We start from the raw sequence: 17,598 nt of genomic DNA, 5'->3' as shown, positions 1-17,598 counted from the left end.
CTTCTTGATGTCTAAAAAACATCCCATATCAACAAAATGCCATCAGGCTACTTAACAACAGTTTTCTACAATTTCATTTGAATTAATGTCGAAAATCTCATTTTGAATGGGAGTAATGTTTTTGCCTATGTTGTTTGGTAATCGCTAATATCTGGCAATCTATTAGCCTCAGTATATGTTTATCATTATCAACTTATTCTTGGTAGAAGAGTTCACTTACGTGCTACTATATTAATTGATACGATAGCATTGTATAGCTAATAGCTCAAAACCGGTTGGCGAACTCATCAAGTGGGCTTACGGTGTTTCAGTATTTCTGAGTAGCGTTTATAATTAGCATGAAACAACTATTCTTTAGAATAATTGAATATTTTTCCACTAGCTTTCCACAACTAGGTATATATAAATAATGCTGTTTAGCTGCACTCTTAGTCACTTCATAACAGTGGCTCAGTAAAAATCTACACCAATATGGTGAAATCAACGGGTTTATTGTTGCTGTGCATATACTTAACACTGCAGGTGAAACACAGTGAACAAATAGTTGCCGCAACATAATATTGAACTTTCTTTCCCCAGCAGCACATAGCCGCCCAACCGTTTCAGGCGGACACAAAGTTAAATGAATTGCAGCAACCCCACATAACCAAAACGAATGAAGCCAGTTTTGTGCAAGCGCTCGAGCCAGTGATTGTCGCAACGCTCGATGGCGTAGACAAATATTTCAATACGCTCATAGCGGAGTCTGCGCGATTCGTTGCCGACTTGCTGAAGGAGCTGAAAGCGCTGCCCGCGGACGACGCATACGTTCGAGCGCTTACACCGCGCTTGACCAGTATGCTGGAGCGTTTGAGTGCTGCGCCTTCAAATGACAGAAATTCACTGATCAGGGACATCGGCGATATGTATGCCGAATTCGACAACATACTACATAGCAAAGACGAGGACAGTAAGGCTAGCGTTTTGAAGAAAGTGCTTGATAAATTGCAGTTGCTCGAGCTGAATTGGCGTGTGCACAGCGCCGTGGATGATGCGGTGCGGAAATTCCGCAGAGCTTTCGAGCAGTTTTGGGATACGCTAAGTGATGCTCAGCAAAGGCAGCACCAGCGCTTGGCTGATTGGTATGAGCACTTTAAAGCGGGCGAAAGTAGTAAGGATCAATTAACGGGGTTGAAGGAATTTCTACAGATGGCACTCGAGCTAGTGCCGATAAATCAAAATTGAATAACTCTCGCAAAATAGCTGCCGAATTTTTAGCGTTGAATAAGCTTAAGTAAGCTTTGAATGCTTTGATAAGCTTTTTGTTTATAATATTTAACGAATATTAAAATTTAAGAAATAAATTCCTTTCTAACTTTGAATTTGATATTTTATAAATTCCTTACATTCCACTTGAAATATTAAATTTTTCAGTTATCGCTAAAAACTAAAATGTTTTTGCATTTTTTTTTGATTATATATATGAATATATATTAAATATAATTGTATATGTATATGCACTAATAATGATTTAAGGCTTGGCCTATAATCAGCTCAGCAACAAGGCACACAACCAAACGAGTACCGTCGCCTAGTTGCACTAAAATAAAAAAAAAACTTATATGTATACTAATTGTATGAAATACGGCCACAATTCATTAATATTTAACTATAAAACAAAAAAAAAAGGTTTGCTTCCGTAAAGCGCGAAGTGAATTAGTACTATAGTGTGTTGATACAATTGAGGTCTGATAAAAATGTCGGAACTTGAACTTGAAGGCCTGCGTGCCATATGCTTAACATAAATTCATTCAAGAATAAACGATAAAAAGCGGCGCAATTTTCATTGCCTTCTACACATACATATAAGTATATATATGTATGCATTTGAAAATATTTATTTCATTATATTTTTTATTTTTATTTTCTTATTCTCACACTTGCTTATCACTAAGTACTTCTTGGAAATACCATCACTTTAGACTTATTAGTATTTTACATTATTACAAGCACACTGAAAATGCGAATCAATATAAAAACAATATACACCGTTATTATGAATAACAAACAACACAAACAAGTGAAAACACTTCAAAACATACAAAATTTGAGCATTTCTTTATCGAAGTTAGCGAGCGAAAATATTTTTTAAGCATAGTTTATCAGCTTTCAAGACCATTATTAACAAGTACGGAAAGGCTAAGTTCGGGTGCAACCGAACAATTTACACTCTCGCAATTCATTGATATAGTTTTACTAAGATAACACACAATTTGACCCATATATTCGACATAAAATCCAATAGAATAACGAAAATCGTTATAAATAGTATATGAGAGCTGAGGTAATTTCTAAACCAATTTCACTCATTTTCACCACCAAGGTACACTATATATTATAAAGTGATGGAATCAGAAGGAATAAAAAATTGAGTTATATGGGAGTAGGCTTGGTAGTGAACCGATTTTTCACACGTGTTATCAGGGTGTCAAGAAAATGTACCGAATTTCATTGAAATCGGTCGAGTAGTTTCTGAGAAATGATTGTTGACCCATAAGTAGGCGACGCCACGCCCATTTATCATTTTATCATTAAAAAACTGTGATTGCAGCTTCCTTCTGTCATTTCTTCTGTGAAATTTAGTGTTTCAGACGTTTTTCGTTAGTGAGTTAACTCACTTTTAGTAATTTTCAACATAATCTTTGTATGGGATGTGGGCGTTGTTATTATTCGATTTCAACTGTTTTAAGGGGTCACATGGGTTTTGTCGCGTAAAAAAATAGTAAAAATGACCTGTTTTCAATATGTTTTTTTTATGTAAATTTTTTTTTATTTCATTCAAACTTTTTTCTGTCTATGGATACATATTTAAAGAATAATTTCTGAAATTTAAAAAAAAAGTAAAACTCCTCCATTGCGACGTCATTTCCGGTGACCACTCGGAAAAAAGGTGCATCCGCGTTGTCAGCATAACTCCTGACAGGATCAACCAAAATTAAAAAAAAAAAAAAAAAAAAAAAATAGGTGTTTTCGGTAAGACCATAATCTCGGGCTTGAACGAAGGAAAGACAAAAAAAGTGAAAATTGGAGTTTTGTCAAACATTTTTTCAAAAAAATAAAAATTTCGGTCAAATTTGTTGACTTTTTTTTTTTAATAGTTGTTATTGATTAAAAAAATCCTTCGTTCAAGCACGAGAAATTGTATCTCGAACACCTGTTCAAAATTTCATCAAAATCGGTTGAGTAGTTTTCGAGAAAATTTGACAAGCGATTTTGAAAACACGGTTCCGAGAAAAACGCGTTTAAAGTTTTGAGTAACAATAGTACTTGACTTGGAACGCACTCCCTCCAAAGGCTGTATCTCCGAAACTATTATTCGGATCGACTTGAATATTTGGGACAATATTCTTGAGATGTTGAAGAAATTAATAAGCTAAAAAAACAAAAACCCATGTAACCCCTTAATGGTGTGTAAATAAGGGAAACGACTGCCGACAATTTGGTTCATATAGCTTTATTGGTTCGTGAGATACAAAAAACCCAAAAAAATTATATCCGAATATGTCCCTTCCTATGGTGATCCTTTGTATCAAATTTTACTTTTATAACTTAATTTATGGCTTAGTTATGACGTTTTATGTGTTTTCGGTTTTCGCCATTTTGTGGCCGTGACAGTGATCTGACTTCGCCCATTTCCATTACGAACCTCCTCAACCCCAAGCATTATGTGTACCGAATTTCATTAAGATATCTAAATTTTTACTCAAGACAGCTTGCACAGACGGACAGACAGACGGACGGACAGATATCCGGATTTCAACTCTACTCGCCATCCTGACCCTTTAGATATATATATAATCCTCTATCTAACTCTTTTATTTCTGAGTGACACAAACAACCGTTATGTGAACGAGACTATTATACTCTCTTTAGCAAATTTGTTGCGAGAGTATACAAATCGTGATGATTAATAAACTTTCTTTTTTCGCTCCCTCGTTGTTATTAAAATAAAATAAATAAAATATTCGCCAAAAATTTCAAAATGATTAATATGTTTACTAAATAATGAAATATTTTTGTAGATTATAAATTTGTTTACAGCCAAAGCATATATCAGTGGACACCAGTATCTTTTATTTGGACGTGACGTTATGAGTGGGCAAATGTTGGCGAGGAAAGATGTAAATAATTTCGATAATATTTTGCTCTATGAAATCGTGTTTTAAATAGTTTGTGTAAGAAATCTCTCGGGCCTAAGCACCTAGCGTCCAGATAAGTGCTCAGCATTGCATACATACATACATACAAATATTTTGAGTAATTTAAACTTAAATCTCATTCATGTTTTTAAGAGCTTAGCATTTAACTACATACGTACAAACATACAAACACACATTTCTAACGGCTACTGTACAAATTGACTACCTACTTCTTGTTTTTGTAATAGTTGTACTTAATTCATTAAATATATAAATAATGGTAACTACTTGAATATGCATTACACGGTCGGTACAGTTGATGCACTAATTCCGTTATGTATATACAGACATACAGCCGACATGCAGCACTGAGAAAGTACATTGAAACTTAAGCGCCATAAAAGCGTCAAAGAAATGCCTCACTAATACAAGGTTTCACATTGTTATCACTTATTGGTGGTACCGATTTTGGTTTCACGTCGCCTGTGCACTGGCAGCAGTGTCATGGCGGCTGTTCCTCCTTTGGTGGACTAGACGCCGTGGTGAGCAGTGTTTTCGCCGCGCCGCCGCTTTGCGCCTGCAGCACAGTGTAGAAGCCGCTGGCTGCGCCCGGCAGTGGCATGCCCATGACGCTGGCTACGTTCATGGCTGAGTCGCCATCCTCCATGACAATGGAACTGTCGGCCGCCGATGGTATGGTGGGCAGAAAGCGTACACCCAGACGCGGTGGCGAGGAGTCTTCTTCCTCTTGCACTGCCTCTTGACGCACCAGACGTGGCTTGGACGGCAGTGTCGAGTGTTGCTGCAATTGCTGTTGCTGTGATTTGCTGCTATGCGCTGACACATACAGAGAGGGGAGAGAGGAGATTATTAGGTATGGTCGTGGTAAAGATGATGTGATAAGCAGGAACTCACCCATGATGGACGGCAGTGGCGTGGTACTACCCGCACTTGAACGCGACAACCGGAACGTGGAAGTGCTGGCCGTTGTGGCTGAAGCCGAGCTGTCATTGCGTGAGCTCGATAAATTCGAATCTTGCGATGTTTTTCGTGTAATCAGCCACGCCGAGTGTCTCCGACGATTCGGATCCATCATCTTGAGTGGTATGTTGCATGTGTGTGGCAGCGCGCCCGCCGATGGTGGTCCATTGCGCCAACTAGATGAACGTGACGAACAGAAGTTCTCACTAGATATCGAGCTGGCGCGTGTCTGCTTCTGTTTCTGCTTAAGCTCAGCGAACTGATAAAGGTACGGTTCTGTATTGGCGTTGTGCGAGCGTGTACGCGCATGACGATGATTCGACTTGTTCGGCTTGCGTTGGCGACGTCCGCCAAGACGCCGCCGCTCTGGTGTCAGCACGTCATCATCGTCGTCATCTTCTGGATCGGTGCAGTGACAACAGATTGCCAAACGGTGCCACGTCATGCAAATCCAGGACTCACGTCTTTGATCGCGCTCTTGTAACTTGTGCCAATTGGGCATTTCATTGGGCATCATGCGCAAAGAACGACAGCCGGGCGGATGTGGGGCGGGCAGCAAGGGTGGCAATTCCTTTGGCATGCGCACACCGCCTCGTCGGCTTAGACCGCCGGCTAGCGCTGTGTTTGCAGCGGCAGCGCCACGTGTTACACGCGTCTCCTCGAAGTGTTTGCACAGCGTGATGCAATCTTTCTTGAATTGCTTCGTCATGATGGCATAGAGGAAAGGATTGCAGCAAGAATTCAATGGCAGCACGAATACTGTGAATATTTTGGCTTGTTCCAGTGTGATCAGTTGCAAACCAAATATGGCAGTGATGGAGAAGAAAGCTATCGGAGACCAACATAGAAAATCGGTAAAAACAAGTAGTGCCATGCGTTTCGCTATGCGGGAGTCATTACTATTCCAGGCCTGTGAGCCACGTATGGCCCAGTACATTTTCAAATAACAGCCCATCAGTGTCAAGAAGGCACAGCCGTTGATGAACATCAACGCAATGACATACGTTAAACTGGCCACGCTGGTTGTGGTCTCGAACGGCAGACATACAGCAAATTTCCGATAGTCTGAGATGCCCAACAATGGTAGGGTTGCCATGATTAGTGCGAATGTCCATCCAGCAGCCATGATGTATGCGGCCTGATGCAGTGACAGTCGCTTGTTTAAATGTATCGCATGTGTTATTGCATAATTACGCTCTAAGGTAATCACCGCCAACGTATATACCGACAACTCCGATGAGAGCACCGCCATGAAACCAGAAAACTGGCATGTGCGCGACATCTGCCACGGAATGGCGAACTTGCGAAACTCTCCCAATGTGCCGGCGTCTACTATGGCTAATGTACCAAGGTAAATGCCCATTAGGAAATCGGCGGCGGCTAAATTGCATACCAGAAAGCGGGGTACATCCATTTTGGAGCGTGAAAACAACAACACTATAATGACAGTACCGTTACCCAGCAACGCCAGCAGATAGACAACCCAAATGCCACAGCGTAGAGTCCACCAGTCAAATAGGTCGGAGCAAGGCAAAAACGGACCGGGCATCGGTAGACATTGTATGGAACCGGGAACTATGTCGATATCCATTGTGCCGAAGAGACCATTACTGAAACCGGCAAAACTGCTGGTCATGCTCATTGAACTTGTCGTGGTACCTGTACCGTCTTCCTCGAAGTATTCCTCGACATAAGTTGGAATATTCCCGGGATAATTAAAGTCTTGCCCGAAATTATCCCAAATATCGTGCATTTGGTTGCCAAACTTTTTGCTGAGATTTTCTGTAATGCAGAGATGGAGAAATATATGCTATGATTTTTGTTCAAATCTCAGTCACTTACGCAGCTGCGGCCATATGTCCATCATGCTATTGTTCCACAAGCTCATATCGAACTCTGAATCGGATGGAAAGAGCACAGCTTCTTGTACAAGTGGCGGTTTCTTAGCTGCCGACATCGCCACTAACGGTATGAAGGGGCAACAGTGGTAAGCGTATGAAAGTATGAGCGTTTGAATGCGTGGGAACGTGTCGGGCGCGGGGAACTCGCGCAGCTTCGGATTGTTAAAAGTCTTTAAATGCAGCAACTTGTTTAGGCCGGCGGATGGAAGCTCAGGGAAGATATTATTGCCCAAATTGAGATCCTCCAACTTGGCGAAAGGCATAAAGGCTTCTTTGTGTATGGTGGTGATCTCATTACCTTCTAAGTCTCTAATGTAAATATAGAAGACAAGTCAAAGTTGTGATTTGAAAAATAGTGAGTAGTGAAATGGAACAGATAAAAAATATTTCGAAAACACATACAACAACTGTAAACGTGGTATGCCGAAGAAGGCATCGTAAGGTAACGCTTTGATGCGATTGTACGACAACACCAAATCGTGCAGTTGTTTAAGGCCGGCGAAGGGTCGCCCACTAAGCGATTCAATATAATTACTCGAAAGATCTCTGAAAAGAAACGGAAATCTTATTGAGTAAGCTCCGGGAATGTAATTTCTTAGTACTTACAACAGTCTTAATTCTCTGCAATTGGCTAAATTGGGAATGCGCACTAAGGAATTCGTTTTTAGCTCTCTGAAAGGAAATTAAATTTCCATTAAACTATTCAAAAAGCGAAAACTGCTTTATTCATAATTAGATATGGGAAACTTACAAGCTTTTCAGTCTTGGTGTTTGACGACACAAATTGGCGGGCACTTCCTTGATGCCGGCACGATCTAGTTTTATGACCTCCAATGAGAAGCAGCCTTCAAGATCGGGGAAAACCTTCAGTGAACGCACATCGGACAGAATTCTAATGCAATGCAGAAGTAAATAAATGAAAAACAACAACAACAATCAATTAATATAAACAAATGCTTAAGGGAATTTCTAATAAAATTTGCTATTTTATCATTTGTTACTCACAATTTTCGCAATCTCGTCATGCCCCTCAGCGCTTTCGGCATAATTATCGAAAGCGGATTGGCACGAAAATCAATCGTTTGTAAATTTCTCGGTAAATCAGTTTCGTTTATCCAACGCAAACGATTGCTGGTAACTGATCTGGAAGTGGAAATACACATTGTGAAATTTATGTCATAAAGAAGTGAAAAAGCGCACAAGTGACGCAAGCTTCATTGCAATCTTGTCTGCAAGTAGTCAATACCGACGAGAGCAGAGAGTTTCGCAAAGTTAACTGAACTGAATTGAAATAATATTGTTTGTACGCAAATCCTTGTAGCATGTGCTCGTTTGCTGCGACAAACTTATAAAAAACCGTTGTAAACTAACTGTTGTAATACGTTGTAACATGACTTCGCTGCTGACGCAATCTTCGGCGTCGCATTTTGAACCCATTCTTATCGCTGCATTTAACATTGTCGTAATTATCCTGTTTACTCCGACGAGTGCGAGTGCGAGTGGAAACTGAAGTCGCGATAGCGGAAGTGCACACATTCACAAACATATTAAATTATCAATGCACTAGGGTGGGTGCAGCAACTTAAAAATTAAGTGACGTTTCCAACTATCGAAAGTATAAGGGAAATAAGTATTTATTTAATATCTTTAGGATTTTTTTTTTTAATTTGATTCATATATTCGGCATACATAGTACATACACTAAAATAGCCAAAAAGGATTATATGTAATATGTGAGTGCTGGGTAATTTCTGAACCGATTTCACTTATTTTCAATATAAAGCTATAGAACCATATTCAAGACTATATGTTTAATTTTTAAGATATCTACTTAATATTTGGTATATGTAAGCTAGACTAATTACCTGATTTTACCCATTTTTGGCACATAGTTATTAGGTCTACAACTTTGCTTCCGCCGTTTTTTTGTAAATTTAATTTTTTTTGTATAAAAACGGTTACAAATGTGGATGAGCCTCAGCCGCACTTTTTTTGGAATAAAAAAAGAAAAGCAAAATTTTCCGCAAACGTCGAGAATTCGGCTCAAAAAGTGACATTTTCAGTTGAGAATGTGTTTGGGATGCAAACAGGTCAAATGTCCAAGAGCGATATAAAAAAAAATCGATTTAATCGACCAGTGCTTGACCCTAGAGACATTGAAAAAAGATTCCCTTTGAATTTCTACAAAATATCTGAGCGATTTACCGATATTTTCGGTCAAATATAATTCATAGACACTGAGGGCTTCATATTCCATATCTGGGGCCTTGAAAAGTTATAGTCCGATTTCAAACAAATTTTTAATAAGTGATCCCGCACCTCAAGTACAGTATTTGTGCAAAGTTTTATTCCGATATCTTGTTTTTGATCTATGTTTTATAAAGTGAATCAGATGGAATTCAAAATATAATAAAATTTTTTGGAGCTGAGGGAAGTAATTACCCGATTTTACCAAATGATGAAAAAAAACGCAAAAGAGATTATAAACTGTTTCTTTGCTGCCCTGCTCTTGACACTTTCTCTATTCCTCCCGATCTCACAGCCCCATTTTGTAGGCGTGCGCCGCTACTAGGCTGTGACCAGTGAGCATGACGACCAGTGTCCTACAGCTTTTTCTATCGTGTGCTAATAGGAAAGTTGTATATTTTCGATCTACCTCTGACTTATTTTCCTGTACCGATTCACTGCTGGGTATTTTAACTCTATCAAGTGGCGTGCATATGTAACGGTAAGCTTTATGAACTGTTTAAGTCTATGCATATGCAAGTTTATATTTGGCTGCTGACTACAACTTGAATCGCCACGCTTCGTTTGGCAATACTTGCTTCCGATTTGGCGGCGGCGAAAGAAGAAGCTGTGCAGGAATTTCACACAATGGTAGCTGCCGACATTTTAAAGCGTTCTTATTTGGTGTGGTGTCCAGAAAATTATTCGCGTTTATAGCTTCAGGGTTTCTCACTTCAATGCTATTCGGAATTTTCCGAGTGTTCATATGTTGCGGATTTTTAGTAATTTTTATTTTATTTTCGGCTTAAATATACTTCTGAATTAGCTCTTAATTAATCTTTTTATAAATTTTTTTAAATAAATCAACAGAAAGATGCTAAAAATGTGTCCATATTTTCATGATGATGATGTGATATGTATATATGTACATATATTTTTCAGAATACTATATAAGCTGAATATAAAAAAAAAATTGCGAAATATTTCGAAATTATTTTTGGAATCCATAATTTAGTCGAAATTTTAATTATTCCAAGCATATAAGTTACTAGTCCAAACACAAGCAAAATTAAATACAAATCCTGCTCCAACATTGTAGACTAGCTGCTACTTCAGCAACAAAGAGGAAAATTAAAAAAAAAATCAGAAGTTGCGAAGAATGTCCAACGCCAGAGAGCAGAAGCGTGCAAATTCTTGCTGCATCATTTAATATGGCGCTCGTAAATATGCAATGAAATAACACGTTATGATTGCCATTGCAATGGGCCGCTGCCGCCGAAGTGGGTGCAGTCATTGACGCGGCATGGAGACAAGCGCAAGTGTGTTGTCGTCAACAGTGTGTCATGTTGCTACTTGCTACTGCATGCCACAATGCGCTGCTGCCACCGAATGCATGTGAATGTGCATGTGTGCCCTCCCCAGCGCCTGTTGTCACACATATTTCACGCGACTGTGGGGAATACGAACACTCTGTTTGCTGCTATTATCTGCTTATTTCGCGTTGTTTTGTAATAGAAAAAGAAGTTTTGATACTTGCCACTTGCAATCTCATTTATGCATTCCGCTTGAGCAAATCATGTCACGGGCGGTGGCGTGCGAGAAGTTCGCGAGTTTCAGCTGTAGTGTGTTTGTTGTTGGTTGGAGTGTGTTTTTTGTTCTTGTATTTGTAGTTACAAGCGCATTACTTGTGTTTTGTTCGCGTCATTCATTACAGCTAACATTTTTGCATTTGTGCCACTTGACTTTTAGCCTAAATTCCTGGTTGTTTCTGCAACCATTTCTTTGTTGTTGCTGCATTCCAGTTGGAATGAAATTGCGGATACAGCGTAAGTCAAAAGAGCAATGCTACAATAAAGTCGAATCTTCCTTGTGTTTAAAGAAATTAATTTTTGTTCATTATAAATGAAGATGCTTGCAGCAAAATTAAGAGTGAGAGCCTGTAAGGTCCATGTGTATCAATGGGCAGTGTATTCACTTGTATATATACAAATCTACAAAGTCAACTTCTCAACTCTCAAGCACACACATGCAAAGCGTTCTATTGACAGCACTGCTGTGTGTTTTTATCTTGACACCGCGCTGCTGCGAAGTTAGTTGAGCTGACAACCTGCTAAGAGCGGCATAGCTTACCGTGTCAGCTGAATTATCGAGTCCGCAAGTGCGCACGTGCACACAGATACATATGTATTCCCGATACGTGTCTTAAGGAGATAAACAAGTAGATGTTGTGCTCCTTTCAAGACTGTGTTTACAGTTGTAGCAATCGTGTCCATATGAATGTGTGTGTGTTTGTTTTGTCAACAACAATTTGTTGCTGCACTATTTGTCTTTGGCAACAGCTTGTGGCGACAACTCGGAATTTACACTAATTTCAAATTACGCCCATTGATGTTTAAGTCAAGTACATTGCTCCTGCGTTATGTCATCGTCAGCTGGCGCTGGTGTCATGCGATAAATTGCAGACAAGCACACAGCGTCGTCGAACAAATACAAACATTCGAAATTAAATATACATATGTCTGTTTGTATTTTATTATCTTAATTTTACATGTCGTCCTAAATATAAGCGAAAGATGCGGCTTATTTCATCATTAGTTGACCGCTAAATAACTACATGGCGTATGAGTAACATTTCGATTGTGGGTAACTAGAGAAAATGCAGAGACAATAACTATAAAAACTGGCAACATTTGATGTCTGAAGTGTAAATTAAGGCTGATATTTGTATGATTATATCCACAAAGATGATTATATATCCAAAGAGGTATATAAATTTGCATGCATACATATGACATTGAACTCACTAATGGCTAAACTTGAAAAGCTTTATATTTTTGTTCGCACAAATATTTAGACCAGAGTACTTATATGAACATAGACTATTAATGAATTAGCGAAACATTTCGAATCATTTCATTATGACCGATGCAGTGAAAAATTCATAATTAAACAGTTAATCACAACAATATTACTTACAGTTCTTGCAAATGCGTTAGTTTGTTCAATCCCTCTGGCAGACTGTTGATTAAGTTGTCATCCAATTCTCTAGTTGGCAGGCAGCAATGAATTTATGCAGGAAAAGATTAATGAAAAAAAAGTGAATTAAAAGTATAAATAAAGAAAAAAAAAATATTTCAGGACTCAAAAAACACCCTCTATATTTAACATAAATATTTTTTTTTATTAAAATACCACAATCTAATCGCTTTTATTCCTTATTCTGCCAGCGGTATGCACTAAAGTAACCCAATAACTTCAATTCTACTACTACAACAACAAAACAATTGAATTATGTTACACTTTTTGCAACTTAGCGATTACTCAGATGTGAGCATATGAATATATGTATGTACATGTATGCAATACATATGTATATTCCATTCAAACCAAGTAGTACACATATGTATACCATAAATAACAGAATGTCTTATCGTGTGCATTCACAATGCATTTATCTTCCAGTGGTCACTTGAAATGGCCACATTTCAAGCGCTCCATAGCGTAAACTATACAATAACAACAATAAAAGCGTTTTCCGCAAATAACTTGCACTCGATTTTATGGAAGCATTGACGCCACAAAACTTGCAACTTTTACCTTTTCAGCAACAACAAGAAAGTAGCTGTCGTATACACATACTAAGTATGCAATTGTATGTCTGTTGAGTGTTGGCACTGGAAGCTACTTAGAGTTTAGTTTGTAAACGAAATCTTATAAAATATATTTCTAGGTATGTATATACATATGTATGTGTGCGCTCAGTGAAGACAAAAAAGTCGCAAAATTGTGTTAAAAAGAAATGCTTGAAGTGGTGATATTTTCAAAACGTGTTTTTATCGCTTTTCAGCCCGCTCAACTTTTCACTTAGCCACACTACACTCACACACATACAGTAATAAATAGTTGTCATCGCATTTATTTCCAATGCGTTTTGCATAGATGCTTTTAGTGTTAGTTTTTGTTTTTTTTTCTGCTTTTTGAATTTACTGTTATGCTTATAAATTGGCAGCGATTTTTATGCTGCTGCATTGAATCGCCGCACCAATAACCATTTCAGTCCACTGGCATTTGCTTTTGGCTACTGCCCTTTTTGCACTCATTTTCTCGATTCAATTCAATTCGCTATTGGCCATTTCTCTCCACCCGCGCGCATTCATCTTCATTTTTTTGCTGCTGCTGCTGCTGCTGCTTTGTTTTGCGTTCGCATTTGTTTCGAACCGTCCATTTTGTTTATTAAATTGCTGCAAAGCCATAACATAAGTTTCATGTCAGCTGGCCCAAAGCCATATTCGAATTTCACTTTTGAAATGTTTTCCCGATAAGATTCGGATTTTTATTGCCGCCACTCATTTTAATAAAAAAAAATTACCATGCCATTTAGTTGGGGACTCAATCATGTACTCTGTTTGAAACTTTGCTGGGTTGGAAGTGTGCTTAGTCAATGAACTGATTGATTTCTATTACTATAACTAACTTATGTTCATGAAATTTAATAGAAAACACAGTTTAACTATTTAGGAAACCTCCACCGAATGGCATCCCCAAAGTAGCCAACTAACCATCTATAATCCGGAGGGGAAACGTGAACATGGAAATATTTCAGAACCAAAAAAGTAGAAGCTAGCACAAAATCAAAATAAGTAGGTGAGTCCCATTGTGTCTCTGTGCTTCACCACCGGATACAATAAATCAATACGTAATTAATAATTTACAAGGTTTGGATACTCACAACACTTTTAAAGCTGTCAGATTCGTAAATGCACCCGAGGAGATCTTCATTATTTGATTCCGTTTCAAAAGACTGTAAAATTAAAGGATTTTAAATATTTAAATATAAGATAAATTCAATATGCTAGTATAAAAAACATATTTGATTTAACTATAAAATAAGAAATATGTTATTATTGTATTACTCTTAACAATTTCAATAACATTCGAAACTTTAATACAAGATTCTGAATTTTTAAAAATATCAAGGTTGTTGCTGAATCCCAAACTAACTTGCTTAATTGCCAGAAAAGCAAACACAATTCAATGGTGTCACAGAATCTGATTGAATTTTCATCTTTTCGAAAAACTAATATTCGAATCAACTTCAGGGGCAAAACTAATTAGATAAAAATTTTTGAATTTTAAACATACAACTACTTCCATATATTCATAAAAAACGAAAAGTTTGATGTAAATTCATTCTTACTTATTGTATTGGACAAGAAAATAGAGAAAACGAAAATGGGAAGATTTTAGAAAATTCCAATAAAATTTCAGTTTCGAACATCAAACCAATAATATCAGAATTCGTGACATCTAGCAGAACTTTTTGTCGGATTGAATTCTCATTCCGGCAACTATCAGATTCTACAACAACCCAGAATGCAGAGATAAAGAGATGTACAACTCTCATCTCACTGGAAGTGAGAGCGCGATATCAAACGTCAAAACTACCTAAACTTTGATAGTTTGACGAGATGAGGAGGTTTTGACGTTTCGCAATTGAGAAACTGGAAAGTCCAGATTGAAATGTTGGCAAAAAAATAATTGGACGGAGACATTTATAACCGCCGACAGATTTGAAAACAATAAACATAAATGAAAACGCGACATATCAAAGTGGTTGAAGTAATTTTTTGTGATTTGTGGCATTGAGAAACCATTTTCCATGGAAAATTTAAAAAAAAAAATAATAATTGTCACTGGATGAATTCACCTTATATATTATTGAAAGGCCAGAAAGCGGTTGCTATAACATACAATTATATCGCTAAATGTAATTTAAATAGGTAATTTGTATATAAAATATTCAGTGTATAAAAATTTTTAACCGGAATAAATGTTGGGTATTTTAATTTAAATCCCCAAAACAAATCAGATCTGGCACTAATGCTATAATGCTATTGTTATAAAAAACGCTAATTTTGAGGCGCTCTCACACTGGAATAAGTTGGACATTCCTTTATTCCTGCTGAATGTTTAGGAAGAAATGTCGGTTGTTAAGGAAACACTGCTTTTGGATGGAAAAATGTTGCCGATACCAAAAAAAGATGGCGGCAGATTGCTGACACTCTGAGGAAAGCAAATAAACTGGTTCATAGAAATTTAGGTACGCGAATATCAACTACTCTTTTTACAAGAATTGGCCTTCTGTCACCTTTTCCTTTCTTCAAAAAATCTCACAAAAATTCTCTGTCGTCGATAGAAATTTCGCTAAAATGGAGAGGCAATCGCTGAAACAGAGGCATGTTTTAGGGCAAATATATCTCTGACTACGAAGATGTTATCTATGTTATGCTACCAGTGTTTCGCTCTCAGTGGCAATTATGATGATGAAAATAGCGTTTTTATTACAAAAATTTTTTTGTTATAAAGTAATACGATCTTTTTTTATTGTAATTGTTGAGATCAGAATGTATTTAAATTAACATTTCTTTAGACATTTTTGATGAATGAAAAAAATAGTAAAATTATTCGATTTTAAACATAAATAAGTTGTATGGTGAAATAATATAAATTAATATATTTTTCCTTATACAAATCGCATAAAATTATTTGACAAATAAACTTAATAATAATACCAGTATATTAAAAATTCCATATAAGATTATTTAATATAATTAACATTCATACTTACAGCACCACTAAATTTGGCATGTGTGGGAAGTCGTCATCGTTAATTATTGTCAGAAGGTTACTGCCAAGATTTCTACAAACATTTTCATATATAAAATATTAATTATTATTAATCTATACGACTATTATAAAGAGGAAAGATTTGTATGTATGTTTGTAATGAATAATCTCAGAAACTACTGTGCCGATTTCAATTATTTCACCATTCGAAAGCTGCATTCATCTCGAATAACATAGGCTATATTTATTGCTATAGTCTAAACTTTCTGGAAATAGTTCCCAGGTGAAGGTAACAAAAAGACTCCGTGATGGAGAATCTTAATCTGAATCTGAAAATATTAGAAATATACAAGCTCACTTCATAATCCGAGAGAAAGACATCGGAAACCAAAGAACACACCCAAAAATGTAAACAAAAATATCACGTGACCTTGATGTGACATCACGTGATCAGGGTGGGGTCATTGACCTGTAAACAAAAATATCACGTGATCAGGGTGCGGTCATTGACCTCACTCAAAAATGTGAGTAAAAATATCACGTGATCTTGACATGTAAACAAAAATATCACGTGACCTTGATGTGACATCACGTGATCTGTGCGGGGTCATTGACCTGTAAACAAAAGTATCACGTGATCTTGAAATGTCATCACGTGATCAAGGTGGGGTCATTGACCTATAAACAAAAATATCACGTGATATTGAAATGATAACACGTGATCAGGGTGGGGTCATTGACATGTAAACAAAAATATCACGTGTCCTTGATGTGACATCACGTGATCTGTGCGGGGTCATTGACCTGTAAACAAAAATATCACGTGATCTTGAAATGTCATCACGTGATCAGGGTGCGGTCATTGACCTCACTCAAAAATGTAAGCAAAAATATCACGTGATTTTGAAATGATATCACGTGATCAGGGTGGGGTCATTGACATGTAAACAAAAATATCACGTGACCTTGATGTGATATCACGTGATCTGTGAAGGGTCATTGACCTGTAAACAAAAATATCACGTGATCTTGAAATGTCATCACGTGATCAGGGTGGGGTCATTGACCTCATGGGGTAACCGGATATGATGTCACCGGAACCGGAAATGCGGCATCGGGAAACGGATATGGATAACGATATTGGCGGAACCGGAAATGGGGTGGCGGAATATGGGTTACTGAAACTGGAAGTAGGGCATCCGAAAACGGAATGAGCCAACTGAAACTAGATATGGGATAACCGATGGAACCAGATATGGGAATGATGTGCCGGAACCGGAAATGAAGCAACCGGAAATATTTTACCTGAAACGGATGTTCGATATAGTGCTTAGTGACGGAAGCATCGTTAGCTTCAGGGCTTAACATAAATGTTTCCTATTCATAGAAGACTTCGGTTTCTGTAATCTTTATCGATATTGGTGTAAAGTCTTATTCCGCTATCTTCATCGGACATCAAACATCGTAATCAAGATTTGGCTCATTATAAATAAAATATAATTTCATGATCGAATTTTCTTCATTTTACTATTTTAAACGAACCCACGCAAGAAACGGGAAGTACATACATATGTATGGGAGTGTGTGTAAAAACTTATAACTTTTGAAATGTTTGTTTAAAGCCGTGTGAAGCCGAGGCGGTCGACTAGTACATTATATATTAAGTACAAATATATTATAAATTA

The 17,598-nt window shown here is 37.4% G+C and overlaps 2 protein-coding genes across 5 annotated transcripts in view; one reads left to right on the top strand and one right to left on the bottom strand.

Moving 5' to 3' along the window:
• Nucleotides 1-366: 366 nt before the first annotated feature.
• On the top strand, nt 367-1,366 carry LOC105211448 (uncharacterized). Of its 2 annotated transcripts, none has more exons than XM_011182864.3 (2): nt 367-522; nt 583-1,366. In XM_011182864.3, exons 1-2 carry the CDS (start codon nt 472-474, stop codon nt 1,222-1,224), a joined length of 693 nt encoding a protein of 230 aa, XP_011181166.2. In that variant the 5' UTR covers nt 367-471; the 3' UTR covers nt 1,225-1,366. The 2 variants fall into 2 exon arrangements, with proteins under 2 accessions (XP_011181166.2, XP_011181165.2); XM_011182863.3 differs by having other exon boundaries at nt 419-522; nt 580-1,366.
• A 2,722-nt stretch (nt 1,367-4,088) lies between these two features.
• Nucleotides 4,089-17,598, bottom strand: part of LOC105211447 (uncharacterized) — a 46,486-nt gene continuing 32,976 nt past the window's right edge. For all 3 annotated transcript variants that reach the window (XM_029039727.2, XM_054227098.1, XM_054227099.1), the window contains 10 exons: nt 15,915-15,986; nt 14,016-14,087; nt 12,263-12,331; nt 8,066-8,203; nt 7,812-7,952; nt 7,667-7,732; nt 7,463-7,606; nt 7,002-7,369; nt 5,094-6,941; nt 4,089-5,015 (listed from right to left, as the gene is read on the bottom strand). In XM_029039727.2, coding sequence (XP_028895560.2) covers nt 4,681-5,015; nt 5,094-6,941; nt 7,002-7,369; nt 7,463-7,606; nt 7,667-7,732; nt 7,812-7,952; nt 8,066-8,203; nt 12,263-12,331; nt 14,016-14,087; nt 15,915-15,986 — 3,253 coding nt within the window. In that variant the 3' untranslated portion in view covers nt 4,089-4,680. The remainder of the gene's footprint in view (nt 5,016-5,093; nt 6,942-7,001; nt 7,370-7,462; nt 7,607-7,666; nt 7,733-7,811; nt 7,953-8,065; nt 8,204-12,262; nt 12,332-14,015; nt 14,088-15,914; nt 15,987-17,598) is intronic.

Source organism: Zeugodacus cucurbitae, chromosome 3 (genome assembly GCF_028554725.1).
Source record: "Zeugodacus cucurbitae isolate PBARC_wt_2022May chromosome 3, idZeuCucr1.2, whole genome shotgun sequence".
NCBI classification, from domain to species: domain Eukaryota; kingdom Metazoa; phylum Arthropoda; class Insecta; order Diptera; family Tephritidae; genus Zeugodacus; species Zeugodacus cucurbitae.
Note: the sequence above shows the minus strand (reverse complement) of the source record. Positions and strands in the feature narration are given on the sequence as shown.

Excerpts from the sequence above, each read along its gene's own strand:
- LOC105211448 (XM_011182863.3), top strand. The coding sequence starts at position 472 with ATGGTGAAATCAACGGGTTTATTGTTGCTGTGCATATACTTAACACTG. Across the intron at positions 523-579 it reads GCATATACTTAACACTGCAG|CAGCACATAGCCGCCCAACC; the intron begins GTGAAACACAGT and ends TTCTTTCCCCAG.